This window comes from Pediculus humanus, genomic scaffold (assembly GCF_000006295.1).
Source record: "Pediculus humanus corporis 1103172107371 genomic scaffold, whole genome shotgun sequence".
NCBI classification, from domain to species: Eukaryota; Metazoa; Arthropoda; class Insecta; order Psocodea; family Pediculidae; genus Pediculus; species Pediculus humanus.
In genome coordinates this window covers 442719-459797 of record NW_002986999.1, presented here as the reverse complement: position 1 = coordinate 459797, position 17079 = coordinate 442719, and the positions used below count along the sequence as shown (strand labels likewise).

The 17079-nt window shown below is 29.4% G+C and overlaps 2 protein-coding genes across 2 annotated transcripts in view; one reads left to right on the top strand and one right to left on the bottom strand.

Annotated features, from left to right (window-relative positions):
* Phum_PHUM014780 (Tumor suppressor candidate, putative) overlaps window positions 1–126 on the top strand; it is a gene marked incomplete at both ends in the record, with an annotated part of 2004 nt that extends 1878 nt beyond the window's left edge. The window contains one exon of the mRNA XM_002422753.1: window positions 35–126. Coding sequence (XP_002422798.1) covers window positions 35–126 — 92 coding nt within the window. The remainder of the gene's footprint in view (window positions 1–34) is intronic.
* A 1703-nt stretch (window positions 127–1829) lies between these two features.
* Phum_PHUM014770 (Fringe glycosyltransferase, putative) overlaps window positions 1830–17079 on the bottom strand; it is a gene marked incomplete at both ends in the record, with an annotated part of 40293 nt that continues 25043 nt past the window's right edge. The window contains 5 exons of the mRNA XM_002422752.1: window positions 1830–1970; window positions 3125–3219; window positions 3326–3396; window positions 5695–5780; window positions 7984–8131. Coding sequence (XP_002422797.1) covers window positions 1830–1970; window positions 3125–3219; window positions 3326–3396; window positions 5695–5780; window positions 7984–8131 — 541 coding nt within the window. The remainder of the gene's footprint in view (window positions 1971–3124; window positions 3220–3325; window positions 3397–5694; window positions 5781–7983; window positions 8132–17079) is intronic.

Genomic DNA, 17079 nt, shown 5'->3' with positions numbered 1-17079 from the left:
TCGGTGTATCGTCATATGAATGGAATGAATTCAGCTGATGAAATTTGTTGTGCAACTGGAATTTCAGCTCAACAACTGGAAGAACTCGTTGATAAGGATCCAAATTTACTTTTGATATGGAAATAAGGACAAATTAACAAAATTTGAAAGGTACATAAAAAAAAATTATTATTATTATTACGCTCTCTTATAGTCTCTAAAGATTTTTTTTTGAATTAGTTTAAATTATTATTCATTTCAAAACAAACACGAGGTGGGAAATTAATATTTGCATTGCAATTCGGATTTCTTTTATTTTTTTTTTTATTTTAATTTGTTTGATTAAATCGTCGTATCTTGGTTCGTAAATAAAAACTTGGCAAACGCGCAACAATCGTACTAATAATAATAATAATAATAATAGCACAAATGTCACACAAACAAACATTAAAATAATTATTCATTTCTATTAACACACAAGAAAACATTATTTATTATCATTCGACTCGTACAATTTTACACGATTAAAATTTTATTGCAGTCAGTCAGTCTCAAATGAACAAAATAATAATAATAATAATGATGATGATAATAATTTAGAAGTTTAAAATAAAATAAAATGATATATATATGTATATTTTTAACAAGTGTAAAAACAAATTGTTATAAAATTTATTATTATTATTTCTTTTTTTTTTTTTTTTTTTTTTTGTATAGTAACAGTAAATTTATTAATAAAAATTTTTTATTTTCCGTTCGATAAAAATTTTTTTTTGTTTTTTTCTCTCTCTCTCTCTCTCTCTCTTTCTAAAATCCTCAAAATAAAAACAATTTGGAAAAAATAAAATTTCCATTATATATACATAAATATATCAAAGACTTAAACTTAAAGGAAGGGAACAATTAATTTTTTTTCTTTTTATTTGTGGGGGGGGTTGGGGGGCGAGGGCGGGAACGGGGAAACATTATAAAAAGACAATTAAAAAACAATTGAATTAATTTATTATTATTATTAATAAAAATTTAAATTTTTTTTATTTATTTTTGGATTTTCAAAAAGCCTGGAAGATTATATAATGATATACATATATATAATTATTTAATTTAAATGGCGAATCTTTACGATAATAATGATAATACTATTTAATATATGTATAAACGGATTCATGCTTAAGGACAATTGAATAATAAACTTTTTTTAAAAATATTATTTATTTCTCTTAATTATTATTATTATTATCATCATTACAATAAAAAAAATCTTTATACACGATAACACTTAAATATATATATAAATCATTAACATATAAAAAAAAATTTAACAAAAATTTATTTATGTATTTTACAATAACGTCATCATCATCATTTTAATTATTACTATCGTTATTATTATTATTATTATTAATCTTTTTTTTTTTTTTTAAATTGATATCGTTATAAAAAAATTTTCAATGACTATAATATATTTTTATATATATATATATAAATTTACAATAAAAAAAATGATTTTCTTTGCACTTATAAAAAAAAAAAAAAAGAAAATAACAACAACAACAACAACAATAACAACAACGAGTCACTTATTATTATCGTTTTGCCTCGATCGATTGATCGATGTATCGATCAATCGATCAATCACTTTTTTTACTTAACGTTATTATTATTATTACATATATATAAATTTGTTTATTGACGTTGAAAGACATATTTCTTTTTCTTCTTCTTCTTCTTCTTCTTTCGCCGTCGCGTCATCTTTTCTTCTTTTTTTTTTCTTTTTCCTTTCGTTAATTATTCATTTTCTATATCCATCTTGGACTCGTTTTCTTTTTTTTTTTGTTTTTTTATTTTCATCACCTCGGGCAAAATTTAAAATTAGGAAAAAGGAAACAGTGAAGGGATAAAAATCTCGTTGGATCGATTTTATAATCGAAACCTTCGATTTTAACCACGTTTAAATCATCTTTTCCGTATCTCGAATAACTAAAAGAGATCTGAAAACATAAAAAAAAAATTATTATTATTATTATTATTATTATTATTATTATTATTATTATTATTATTATTATTACTATTCGGTCGTTGCAATTTCTTTTTCAATGATCTCTTAAGAAGGGGTTTTTTTTTTATAAATTTTTTTTCTCCCTTTTTTCCTTTTTTCACTCTCTCTCTCGAGAGAAAATTCAAAGGATTTTTCCTTCCCCCACCTCACTCCCCCCCGCTACCGTTTAACGGAAGAATTAATTCTCGTTCAATTACTTCCTTTTTTTTCCGTCGGAAAAATGTTTTCGGCATCCTTAATTTAATTATTATTTATCAAAAAGGTTTTAAACTCATTGACGTATGTGAATAAGATTAAAAAAAAAAAAAATTTATACTCTCAAAGGAAATTAATCAAAGGTATAACAAACGACAAGAGGATGAAAATAAAAAAAAAAAAAATTTTATCATCATCATCATCATCGTCGCTTTAATTTTTTTTTTTTTTTTTTTTTTCATTATTATTATTCCGGATAAATTTTCAACAAAAAAAAAAAAATTTTCCAAAAAAAAAAAATTTCTTTTTGATTTTGCGAAAGGAAAAATTAATCTCCGGGGGGAGACGTGAATTTTCTGCAAAACTATAAATAATTGGAAAAAAACGGGAGAGGGGAGGTTAAATTCGAAGGGAGGGGGAAGGTAAGAAAGAAAAAAAAAGATTTAAACTTTTTCTTTTTCAGTCTTCGTTAAAAAAAAGAAAAAGAAAAAAAAATGAAAATGGTGAAAAAGTTCCAAAATCGTAAAAAAAAAAAAAAAAAGAAAAGAAAAAACTTTCCAAAATTTTCCGGATTTAAATTATTATTATTATCGTCAAACCGAGTAAATATCATTATTAAAAATAAATTAAGTAAAAAAAAAAAAAACCCCCCCGTTTCCCCTCTCCCCCTTCCCTCGTTTTTGTCCTCTTATTTTTTTTTTTTTTGGGAGGGTGGGAAATTTCTACAATTTAAAAACGTTTACGCATGCATGCATTAACTTGATTGCATTCAACAACAGCAAAAAAAAAAGAAAAAAAACCGAAATGGAAAAAAAAAGAAAAAATTGTAATCGTTTTTTTTTCTTTCTCTCTCTTTCCAGATTTTATACTTTGTATTCATTGTTGTCGTACCTGATCCTGGAGCGAATTCCTCCTGAGAAATTTCATCGGTTCTAAATGAGAATGGAATTGTTCCACAACCGTCAAGTGCTTCCTTAATAAATGCTCTGGAAAAAATTAATTCATTAACGGTAAGTGATAATTTATTTTTTCTCTCTTACAAAAAGAAAACCTTAATGATTATTGTTTACATTAATCACACACGGTACGAACCTATTATGTAACCCATCGTGACGTCATCCGGCAACCGAATTTTTTCACCTACGCTAATGAATTTCCCACCGCTGAAACAACAAAACAAAAACCAAAATTAAAATAAATCCAATGATTTTAAATAATAATAATAATAATAATAATAATAATCGCGACCAAACGACAAAATCGCTCTCTGCTTAATAAACAAACAAAGGAAAAAAGGTGGGGGGAATGGGGGAAAAAAAAAGAAAACATCAACAATCTTGTTTTATGTTTTCTGACCGAGGCAAACACACGCACACTCACACAATAGGGATTTTGTTTTTAAACAATGGAAAATGCCGCCGTAAAACTCCAAAAAAAAAGGACGGGGGGAAATTAAGTTTCTGGAATCAAAAAGAAAAATCAACGTTATCGAATTTAACATCGCGAATGAACAAAAAAAAAGGTTTTTCCGAAAGAGAAAACAAAACGAAACGAAACTGAAAAAATGCGTAAAATTGCGTTTTGAAAAATATTCAAACAGTAAATCATCATTCCATGCGAAAAATGAAAATGATTTACTGCGTTCGCTCTGTTATAAACATTTCTTTTTAAAAAGAGAGAGAGAGACACAGGGATAGAGGGAGAGAGAGAGAGAGAGAGAGAAACATTTACTTATTACCGAAAAGATTTTCTAAAATCAGTCAAATTAGAAAAAGAAAAAAAAAAGTAAGAGAAAATGAAATTGAATGATGGAAAAAGATGGAAAAATAAATGAAGGAGAGAAAAAGATTGAATGGGTGAGAAAAGGGAGAAAGAGAGAGATGGGACGATGGGCAAAAAATGAAAGAAAGGTGGTAACGGTAGGAAAAAAGAACAGAGAGAGAGAGAGAGAGAGAAAAGGAAATGATAGAGGAAAAATAAGAAATTTAAAAAATTCATTTAAACTTTCGGTTGAATAATAAAAAGATGTACGCTTTTGAGAGAAATTCTCAAGATGAGAGAAAAACCAAGAGAGAAAGAGAGAGAAAAAAAGAGAAAGAAAGGAAAAGAGTGTGAGAGAGAGAAAGAGAGAGATTAACAAGCTAAGTGAAACGCGATGAAAATTCTTTTTTTTTTAAATTTAAAAAAAAAAAAAAAAACGGTGCGTGCGAGAGAATAATGATTAAATTATTTTTTATTATTTTTAATGAAATTTATCTCGTGCCACGATTCATTTATTTATTTATTTTTTCAAATTGACTATTTATCGTGCGAGAAAAATTTACCGGATAAAAAAAAAAAAAAATGAAAAAAAAAAAATTATTTTTCCGTTGGGAAACGCACGCGCTTTTCAGGAAAAGTTTTTAGAGTTTGAGATTGTTAGTTAGGAAAAGCGAAAATAGAAAAAGAGAGAGAAAGAAAGAGGAAGAGAGAGAGAGAGTGAGTGAGAAAGGTTAGCAAAAAAAAAGAACGAAAGAATAATAGTCGTGGCGTTAAAAAAACCCATTATCATCGGGGGTAATTCTCTTTTAATAATTTTCCAATTTTCCATCGAATTTATTGATTTGATTCGTGTGAGGTTAAAAATTTTTTTTTTTTTCGGTTCGGAAACGGAAAATCATTAACCGGAACTGGCAACTTTTCATTTCTATAAAAAAATAAAAAATTTTCCCAAAATTTTCCGTTTTTTTGGTTGGTTTAACCAAAAAAAAAAAATTTTTTTTTTTTTTTAATGACACCCACGATCGTCGTAAAAAAGGAAAAAAATTGTTTTGTCCTAACGCCTTGAAATTTTCCCATAGGCAACCGGAAATTGTTGTTTAAAAAAAACCAAAACGAACCTCCCCCTCCCCCCGAAACGAAAAAGTAAAAATCGCCAAATAATGCACAATGCCCAACGCAGTAAATAAATTTTAATTAAAAAAAAAAAAAAAAACTTTTTTAACTTTTGTAATATAAGGTTTTAAAAGGTTTTTCCCCGCCCCCCAATCTCACCTTTTCTCTCTTTTCTCTTTTTTTTTGGCTAATTTTAAATTTAACCTTTCGTCTCTAACTTACCGCCGGTACGGTTCTAATTAAGATTTATTACTCTCTAAGATTTAACACACCTGGTCTATATAAATATTATCATCATCATTTTTATTATTATTGTTATTGTTGTTGTTGTTGTTCGGTAAAAACACGTGGGTGGCGTGGGGGGTAAAGTTAGGAGAGGGGGGGATAAGGTCGAATAAATTTATTTAACTCGAACGAACGAACGAATGACAAAACTAATGATTAAAACGTCCGAACTCAAACGAACTGGAAAAAAAAAAAAATTTTTTTTCCCCATCGTTCGTGACAAATCCAAATATTATTATTATTATTATTATCATCATCATCATCATCATTTCTTTCTTTTTTAAAAAAAAATATAAACTCACCTGGCTACGGGCATCATTTTTAATGCTAAAGCCCGACTTAAACAAAATCCAGCTCCTCCCGTCGCAAACCAAAATGAGATCTTTCTCTGGAAAAAAAAAAAATAAAAATATATAAATGACGTTAGTTCATTCATTCCATTTTCCATTTTTCATTTTCCATTTTCTTCTTCAAAAAAAAAACAAAAAAAATTTCTCTTTTGACGCGTTTTGCCCCCTTTTTAATCTGGCGACAATCACCGTAAACAAAAAAAAATGAAAAGGTTATATTGAATTATATTGAAAACCACGTTCCCTATCCCCTCCCCATTTACACACCCATTTCTTTCTTCCTTCCTTTCTTTCTTCCATTCTTTCCTTCTTTGTGCCTCCTGTCAGTAAAAATACAAAACAATTCAACGGAACACGCGATGCAGTAGGAAAAAAAAAGTAGTTATAATAATAATAATAATAAAATAATTATAAATAATTCAAAATGGCAGGAAAAAACCTCGAGGCTATGGTTTTAAAATCGTATAAAAATGTGTGTATATATCTCGATTATATTACGAGGAGCAGATGCGGTTGGTGATGGACTCGAGCGTGGAAGGAGCGCCTGCTTCCACCCGCGTTCGTGGCACTATCATGCCTGTCCATCGACGTTCGTCCAAAACCTGCATTTATATATCTGCTCTCGTTCCGGGTAGGCGTGTTACATTTTTTTTTTTTTTTTTTCGTTATTCTTCCCTCAGGCGATTTTCTACATATTCGACGTTTTTTTTTTTTTCTCGTTTTTTATTAAAAAAAAATTTTTTTCTCTCTCTCTTACAAAATAAAAGTTTTTAGAGTTGAAAATGATTATTTTCATTTCGGAAAGTTTAGCCCGGAGGTGATCAATTTTTCCCACCCCTCCCCCCCTCTCCGAGCAAGTCTTGAAATAATAATAAAAAAAAAAATTATTTACTTATTATATGTTTATGTTGAAATTTTCCGCGAGAAGGTAATAATATTCGATTTTCCATTCACTTTCGAATACAATAATGATAATAATAATAATAATAATAATAATTTACTGTGCGTCTACGGGGGGAAATGATAATTCAATTCCAATAAAAAAAAATAAAAAAAATAATAATTCCGCTTTTTATATTTACGGAAGAAACGAAACAAAACAAACGGTTAAAAAAAATTTTTCGTGGCAATAGAAAACAAATTAAATTTTTTTTTTTTTTTCCACTCGATATAAAAGAAAAACCTCGTAAAAAAAAAAATAATAAACCCGATGGATGACCCGCCCTGGCAAAAAAAATTGCATAGAATCGAGTAGAAATCAAACATCGAAATCAGGGTACTTTCATGTGAAATAATAATAATAATAGTTATAATGTTACTTTTATTATTATTATTATTTTTTTCGGTTATATCGATTTCGGACCGAGCTAAACCCCATAATTTCTAGAAATTTCTTCCATACGTAACGTTGATAAATAAATAAAATAAAATAAAATAATTTTTTTTTTTTTTTTAACGTCGTTCGAATCCCCCCGTTTAATTTCTTTTTTTTTTTTTTCAAACAAAGGATAATTAAAGTTTCCTTTGGGTAATTAATTCTCGGGTATTTTTTCGACGAATTGAAATTTTTATTATTTCCTTTTCTCCCCTTCCCTCACCTCTCCCTTCCGCACAATTCTTAACATTAAAAGTTTTCACATTAGATTTTTTTTTTTTTATCACGGCTTGAAAACAACCGCAAGAAAATGCAAAAAATGAATTAAACACCCTTCCCCCCCCACGTATCATTCCAGTCGTTTCTTTCCAGTTAAATTTCTTTATCGTCGACCAGATGGTCGAGAGCAACGGTTTTATTCATATTATTATTATTATTATTATTATTACTAATTTAAAAAAATATCCGTGTTATATTGCTTTCCGTGAATGAGACCGACCGTAATACGACGGACCACGTGTTGAATCGTAACCGTTTAAACCTATAATTAATTACATACGTAATCTATAGCATATCCGAACGTCACAACCGCAAAAAGTAAAAAGAAGAACGTGGAAAGAGTGTACGTTCGTACGTGCTTATATCGCGTCATCATACTTAAACTCTACTCCAAGACAAGAAAAAAGAAAAAAACAAGAAAACTTATTCGAACGTTGCCTTTTGTTGCGGAATATAAAAAAAAAGGGGAGCTCGAGGCAAAAAGAGAGAAGAGAGAGAGAGAAAACAAAAAAAAACTAATCAAATCCGTTAGTTTTCTCTCTCTTTCTCTCTCGCGTAATAAATATTACATATAAATATGAACTTACGGAATTGACATCCTTAGTTATTATTTCCAAAGGTGCTCGAATGCTAGGCTTACCAAGGTACCAGTCTTGTTGCGAATTGTAATTCCTAAGTATAGTGACTAACCTCGGAACGTTTACATAATTGTCATCGTCGAAATGACAAAACCACCTGACAAAAAGAAAAAAAAATTATTATTATTATTATTATTGTTATTGTTATTGTTTTCCCCGTGTAACACGCACAAACCGCAATTTAACTTTATCGTTGAAAAGAAAAAAAAAAAAAAATTTTTTTTTACACGAATTGTAAATAAATAAACGAAATATCAGCACACAGGACAAAGCACAAAGCACAAAGGGGGAGGGCGTTTCTCTCTCTCTCTTTCTCTTTCTCTCTCTCACTCACTCACTTTTCCCCTTCGGAATTGACCTCATAATTTTTAGCACACGAATGAAACCACGAAACGAGTTGTTTTAAATCCGGTTTTGTTGTTGTTTTTATTTTAAATATTTAAAATCAGATATACCACCGATAATATATATCGGGGGGGAGAGGGAAATGGGGAGGGAGGTTTGATTAATTAACCTGACAACGCGAACGAACGTCCATTCACATTTTGATTCCTACCAAGTCTCTATATTACCTTTTATACTTTAAAAAAAATATACAACCGACAGAAAAATAACAACAACAACAACAACAAAACGGTATTTTTATTTGTTTATTTATTTATTTTTTCGTCAAGAGTTTTTTTTTTTTTTTTTTTGTTAATAAAAGACATTAATAAAAGTTAGCGACGAATTTAATTTAAAAAAAAAAAAAAAGGAAGTCAAAGAGAGGAGGAGGAACAACAAAGACTCCTCGTCGTCGTCGTCGTCAATTATTTAATACTCTCGTAAATTCATTCACTAAAGAGAATTTGATTGTGGCAAAGCGAGGGAGGGGGAAGGAAGAAGGTGGAGGGAAGGAAAACTACGGGAGAACGTTATGAAAAGGAAAGGAAAGAGAGAAAAAAATATGTGGGGTGGAGTAAAGGGGGAGGGAAATGCTTCCATTTGGTGGCTCGAGACCCCGAGGGCCACTTTAAAAGTGTTAATTGAAGAATTTTTAAGGTTGCCTAAACGTTGAGGAACATGAACCGATTCATCATCATTTTTTCTTCTTCTTCTTCTTTTTCTCGATTTACGAACGTACGTGCGTATACATATTTATATTTGTGATGAGAGGAGAAACGATTGAATATTCCTTTTCGTTCCCCTCTTTTCCCCTCTCTATACGTTTCGAGAAGGTTCCGAAAAGTTTCCGACGGGGGGGTTATTTCCTAAATTTAAATTCGATTCCTTTTCTTTTTTTTTCTCATCCTTTTTTTTTCTTCTTCTTCTACTCCATTCGATTTCAATTTATTTTATAATTTCTCGTACTTTTCTTTCCCACAAACCTCCTCCCCTTTTCTCTCTCTCTCTCTAACGGAAAAAAAATCGACAATTTATTATTATCCATTTCTTTTTTTTCTTTTTTTTACTCCTTTGATAATTTTAATTTTAATCACGAATATTTTTTTTAAAACCACTTCCTTTTCAATATATATTTTACGTTTCTTTCTTTCCTTTTTTTTCCTTTTTTTTCCTTTTTTTCCTTTTTTGTTTCGCGATAAAACTAAAAATGCAAACATATAAAAAAACCCATTCTTTTTCTTTTTTTAATTAATAATTAACTCAAGTGGCAATTTAATGAGAATATACGAAAAGTGTTTTTGCTCTGAAACAAAAAGAACAAGTTGAATCGTTTCCTCCTCCTTTCCCTCTCCTCCCACGATCGTCTCCTCGCGTTGTTTCGTTTTTTTTTTTTTTTTCTTTTAAATTCGATGATAGTAGGTGGTGGGAAAGGCGTCATTTTATAAAACAACCCAATTATTATTATTATTATTATTATTATTATTATTATTATTATTATCGTTATTATTCCTTCTTTCTCCGTTGCCAGTCATCATCACGCTGTCAACTTCCCATAAAGGAAATTTTTTTTTTCTCCTTCTTCCTCCTTCTTCTCCACCTTCTTCTTCTCCTTCTTTTTAACTTCTATTGTTAGACTTTATATGTGATTAATAATAATAATAATAATAAAATTTCCTCCTGGAGTTTCTCTCTCTCTCGTAAAAATTCCTGACACGGAGTAAAAAAAAAAATTATTATTATTTCTATTTTTATTTTTTTTAATGATGGCCGACTCCAACTTGATGAATCTTCGCAACCAATTTTTTATTAATTACAATTTTTTTTTTAATTTTTATATAAAAATATACGTTTAATTAGTTTTTTTTTTCGGGGGAGGAGGAGGACGGGAGGGGAGGGAAAGGGGTTTTTTAATTTTATTTTGTCTTTTTATTACCACCGACCGCAAATTGATGGTAACCATTTTTTTTAATTTAACCCTTTTTTCTGTCTTTCTTTATTTTTAAGGTAAAAATAAATGAAAATTATTATTATTATTATTATTATTATTTATAGCGCATGCGCCAACCAAAGTCGTATGCTTTTTTTTTTTTCAAATTTTCCGTTTTTAGTGAGTGATAATTTATTTTTTTTTTTTTTGTTCGATTCAAAATTCGATCATCATTAGTTTGCATGATGGTGATATCAACAAAAGGTGGTTGATTGGTTGTTTGGTTGGTTGTTTGATGACTTTGAATATTCGGTTTAGGAATAATAACAATAATAATAATAATAATAATAATAATAATACTAATACTAATAATAGTTATTGTAATTCTATTTAAATGACTTCGCATAATCCAAACAAAAAAAAAAAAAGAAAAAAAAATTTTTTTTTCTCTCTCTCTCTCTCTCTTTAATTTTCTTTACGGTCCTTCATTATCATTATCATCATCATCATCATTATCATTATTGTTATTAAAGTTTTTCCTTTTGTTTAGCTATCAAATCGAAAACTTTCAACAATTTCGTATAAGTTTATTCATCGTTCAAAATTGGCACCCGACACAATCGTTAAAATTTATTTATTTTTTTTGTACGGCTTTTCGGGGGGAGGGGAGTGGAGGGGGAAATGGGGGGGGTTTCTAAAAATAGATTTGAAAAAAAAAACTAAACGAAACACTAACGAAAACCTTTTTTTTATAAATAAAATGAACCTCGTCAAACTCTCTCTCTTTCTTTCTCTATTTAAAAAAATTGATGATCGTTTCACAAACATCATCAGGTAGAGACGATAATAATAATAATAATTTTTCAAAAAAAAAAAAAAAAAAAAAAAAAAACGTACTAGGTTAAAAAAAAAGGCAGTAAAAAAAAAAAAAAAATAATAATAATAACTTTAAGAATTTTTACAAAATTAGTTTACGACTAATTACGACTAACCTTAAACAGGTGTTACAGAATAATTAAACGAAACAAATACAAATATATTATATATACTAAACCGCTTCAAAGAAATAAAATCTGCGCGGAAAACAAAAAAAAAAAAACTATAAAATTTAAAGGCGTTTAAAAATGATTTTACTACTACCACTAATAATAATAATAATAAAAAAAGAGTGTAAAAAATTAAAAAATAAAGAAAAGATACAGCGAGATGATGAATAGAAGAGAGAGAGAGAGAGAGAGAGAGAGAGAGAGAGATTAAAGGCAACCGAAAAATAATTATATGAAAATTAAACCGACCGCCGGTCGTCAAAATCAAAGTTGGTAAAATAAATGAACACAAATAAATATGGAAGCATCTGGGTTTTCGAACCAAAAAAAAAAACAGGGAACAGGTGGAGAAGAGGAGTAAAAAGGGAAGAGAAAAAAAAGGAATTAAGGAAGAGAGAGAGAGAAAAGGAAAGAAATTTGAACGAGGAAAAAAAAAAAAATGCCGAAAAGAAATAATTTGAAAGCGCCACAATTTTAAAATGTAGTTAAGGAATAATAATAATAATAAAAAGATGAAATACGAACCGGTGGGGGAAATAAGGGGGTGGGGGCAAGGGGTGAAGGGAAAAGAATAAGAAAAGAAAAAATATTTTTTTCCCCCTCCTTTTTGAACAAGTCAAAGAAGCCTGACTTTGGATGACTTTACATTGCAACAATTTTTTTCTTCAAATGAGTGAGCTCATTAATTCAAAGACACGCTTGGGCACAGACGTTTTAGTTATGGGAACCAACCCAAAAAAAAAAAAAAAAATACCAGAAATTAACGACAGACAGTGAGAAGAAGAGAGAGAAAGAGAGAGAGAGAAACTTGCACGCACTCACGCACGCATGCACTCAATTCAAGAAGCCGTAAAAAATATTCAATTTTTTTTTTCTTTTTTTTTTTTACACTCCAAAACTAACTCGAGGCAAAAAAAAATTTTTTTTTTTTTTTCGGGAGGGGGGGGGTCTCAGGCAACCTTTCACTTCCTTTTTCAAAATGAAAACAATAAAATTTAATTAGCGCATTACATTAAAAGCAAGAAAAAAAAGGAGGGAAAGAGGGAATAGAAATTCCGATGACTCCGTTCGATCGTAACTCAACCCCCCCCCCTACCGCCTTTAAGGCATCGTCTATCGATTGATCGATCGATCGATCGATCCTTAAATTTTTCCGCTGTGAATGATTGTGAACAACCTCTCGAGAAAATGCCACACATTTCCCTTCCTTGCCTTTCAAATTGAATTTGCCTTCCACGAGTCACTCAAAAAATTTAACTCGCGACGTAAGTGTTCGCATGACAACAACAACAACAACAAACAACGACAAACAAACAACAACAAGTTTAACACACACAAAAAAAATAAATAAATTTAAAATTTTATGTTTACATTACTCATTGGAATTGCTATTTCACGGAGAACCCCACCAATTGACTTTTTTTTTTTTTTTACCTAATATACAAATCCAAAAAAAAAAAAAAAATGACATCGTCATCGTCATTAGAATCGTAAATAAATAAATCATTTTTTGATTGTCCTTTAATTAACTTTTTTTTTTCTTTTTCTGAGGGCCTTTTGACCCCCCAAAATCCAAATCGTACTTTGTCATTCTATAATTATGTAGGAAACAATCGTTATTTTATTATTTTAAAAACAAAATTACTTACAAAAACAACCCAAACGCGTTCCTTCTTCGTGATTTAGAACGTGAAAAACACGCGACCGCGTGACGTTTATCTTTTTTTCTCTTTCTCTAAATTTTTTATTTTAATTTTTTTTTAAACGATTCTCGTCATTTTGACGTTGACGGTCGGTATCGGGCCGTCAACCATCGGGGATGATTTTCAAAAAAAAAAATTATTCTAATTCAAACGGTGACACTTCGTGATTCGAACGAATTTTTTTAAAAACAAAATTGTTTGTTTTTGTTGAACCATCGTCATCAACGTTTAACGTTTGAAATCACAACAATTTCTGTCGGTGACATTTATAACCCTTTCGACAAACGAAAAAAAGCGTGAACGTGATTTACTTTTCTTTAATTTTCTTTTTTTCTTTTTGAAAAAGAAAGAGAAAGAGAGAGAGAGAGAGGGAAAACTACGATTAACGAGAGAGATTTTTATTTTTATTATTTTTAACGGTTCAATGTGTCCAACCAATCGAAACAACCAGAGAGAAACAGAGAGAGACAGAAAGAGGGTGGGAGGGAGGGGGTGTTTGTGTGTGACGTTTTACACATTCGTAAAAAAAAAAAATGGAAAAAACGACAAACTGGTGAGCAAGCGACGGAAAAAATTCCAAACAAATGTAATAAGACAACCATAAATTAAAATTCATGACATTAATATTTAATCGTTAATTAAAAAGTTTTTTTTTTTTTTTAAATATTAATAATATTAATAATAAAAATGATGATGATGATAATAATAATAATTCATATCTACATTCCACTTCAGACGCCGTATATTATAATCAATTTTTAAAAAGGAAAACCAAAAATAAAAAATTTTTTTCAGAAAAGTTTTCTTTTTTTCTTTTTTTTTTTTTTTTGCTCGTCAAGGTTAAATTAAAATAAGAAGAAATTATTAATATATAAATAAATAAGGACCGATTAAACTTTTGAAAACTTTAATAACAAAAGAAAAACATAAATAAATAAATAATTCGTTTTCATCTTGAAAAAAATTAATAAAGAAAAAAAAAAAACCTCGCGAGTGTTAAAAAAAAAAAATTGCGAGCGAGCGAGCGAGAGAACAAACGATTTAATTCGATATTCGCAACAACGTGTAATTATTTCCTTGGGAAAAAAAATTTTTTTCCAGGATTAATTAAAAAAAAAAATGCAAATTCATTTTTCGGACAAGTGGAAAACAATGAAAGGAAACGCGTAACGTCTTTTTTTTTCCTTTTTTTCCTTTTATGAGAATTCTTATTTTAATCAAAATAAACTCGTTTGTCTTTTAACAACAAACGGATGTCAGTAATTTTCTTCAGCAATTTTTTTTTTAATGAAAAACAAACGACCAGGAAAGACAAAGACGGGAAGGAGGCGGGGGGGGGGGAGAATCACACAGTAGGAAATGATTCGAAATAATTTTTTCACTGATAAAACTGATAAGTCGCTAGCAAAGGGGAACGAGAAGAGAAAAAGCAAAAAAATTTGAAATATTTTAATTGCCAGACATTTCGACCGCGCCTAAACAATGTTTTTCTTATCAGGAAAAAAAATTTTCTTTCACCGAATCGAAAAGCCGGGAAGGAGAGGAGGGGAAGGGGGAGAGAAAAAACTTAAATAATAATAATAATAATAAAAACATATCCCAAGGAATAATTAAGTTTTTTAATAAGCGTTTCAAGTTAGACTATTGAAAAAAAAAATAATAATAATATTGATAAAACATCATCATTGAAATTTATTTGACTTTTTGTTTGTTGTTGTTGTTGATTTCTCTACACGTTTCGTCGTGAAAAAGGAAAGAATATAATTTTCTTTTCTTAGAAAAACTGATTAATTTTCTTTTTTTTTAATGAACTTTCTCTATTTCTTATTTATTGCATTAATTTTGTCGAGGAAATTAAAGTTTTTCTTATTTTTCAAATGATTCCCCCCCCCCCCTTATTATCTCATCGATACAATGTTTCGCTTTGATTTTTTTCAAGGTTTTCCCCTCCCACTTCTCTCTTCCTTCCGGCCCCTTCTCTCTCCATAATGAGAGAAACGGACGAGAATCATTTGTATTTGTTTTTCAACTTTTTTTTTTCTTTTTTGACTCCTGTCAATAAAAAATGTAGTAATGCCTTTTGGCCGTGGCCTGCCTGACTGCCTGCATGCCTGCCTGCATGCTGCCTCTTTCGAAAAGAATAATTTTTTTAAGTTGCCTGCCATTTTTTGTTGTTGTCGAAACTCCGACATCTTGCGTGAAAAACGTGTTTTTTTTTTTTTTTAATTGCAGAAGAACGTTATTAAATTAATCGAACTTCTACGGCAGGTTTTTAGATTAAATTTTTTTTCTTTCTTTCCCGGTCGATTTAATTATTATTTTTCAAGTTTTTTTTTTTTTTTAAATCTACGCCTTTTAATTTTTTTACGCGTCACAAATTTTAAAAATGACTTAAAGCCATGCATGATGCCTCTAACTAACTAACTAACTAACTACCTACAAGCAGTCGTTTTTTTTTCATTCTTATTATTATTAACTTTTTTTTTTTTTTTTTTTTTTCATTTCGTTATTTAACTGCACGGTTGCGTACAATTGTTTTCGTGTAATGATCCGTTTGTTACGTGTGCGTGTGTGCGTGTATATCATGTTCTCATAGCGTGCGTAAGTCGTTTGCTTAACTTAATTTTCTCTGACATCCGCCTGTAGGACGTATAAACATTTTTAATACCGTGAAATCGAATTTCGAATGCTTTGTAATGTTTGCGTTTGTCATATTCACGACGGCGGCGGCGGGGGAGGGGCGGTGGGCGTTGGAGGTTTTTTTTGATTTTGATTTCGCGTGAAAATTTTTACGGTTTTTTTTTTTTTTTTTTTTTTTACAATTCAACACGCATAGATCGGTTAATTTTATACGAGAAAAATGATTGATTATAAATGGGAAAAACTGTCACAAAAGTGACGAGACAATTTTTTTTTTTTTTTCAATTAAATACATAATATATCCAAACAAACACGCGTGCGTGCGTGCGTGTGCGCACTCACGCACGCACGAATAACACGGTTGAATAATAAAAATTCGATTACACACTTTGTGATTTCACAAGATTTTTATTTTAACCGGGAAAAAGAGAGAGAGAGAGAGAGAAAACGAAAAAAAAAAAAAAAAACAATAATTTATCATTCTTTTAAAACTTTAATTTAATTTAAGAACGAAACGTCGAAATGATAAACACAAACAAACAGACAACAAACGAAAAACGTCAAAATTATTATTATTATTTTAAAACGGTGAAACATCTTCATTAGGATCAAACAAACCCCAAAGACAACCGACCGAACAACCACCTCGACAATTAAAATATTTTTTTTTACGTGTTAAATGTTTTCGAGGTTATTCAACTCGGTTACAACAGCGAAAAACAACCATTGGCAATAAAATAAATAAAAAACAAACGATCGATCTAAATAATAATAATAATAATAAATTTATAATTTGTACAGTACGTCGGAAAAATAAAAGAAAGGAAAATTTTTTGATTTTTTCATTTTTCTGTTTTTCTGTAACCCCGTTTCCACCATTTAAGAGAGAGATAGAGAGAGAAAAAAAAAACTAGAAAAGAAAAATGTTTTTTTTTTTTTTTTAATCATGATTGTGTGTATGTGTGTGATAATGAGAACAATAGACCATTATTTTATTTCATAAGCGTTTTCCATTAAAAAAATCGACTCCATAACATTTTCTCTCTCTCTCTTTCTATTGTTAAGGCGAATAGCCCTGATTTACAAAAAAAAATCATTATTATTATTATTATTTCCCATATTATTTTATTTTTTCGTTTAAAAAAAAAAATGAACGGAATATGTGCCGTCGAACCCGACGACATAAATACGAAAGATAATAATAATAATAATAATTACAACGATAAAAAAAAGAAAAGCCGCCATGTTTTTTTTTTTAAATATTTTTTTTTCGAGAATAAACGTTTACCCCCCCACCCCACCCTTCCCGCACCCATATAAAATAATTAAAGTAGATTTAACAAAT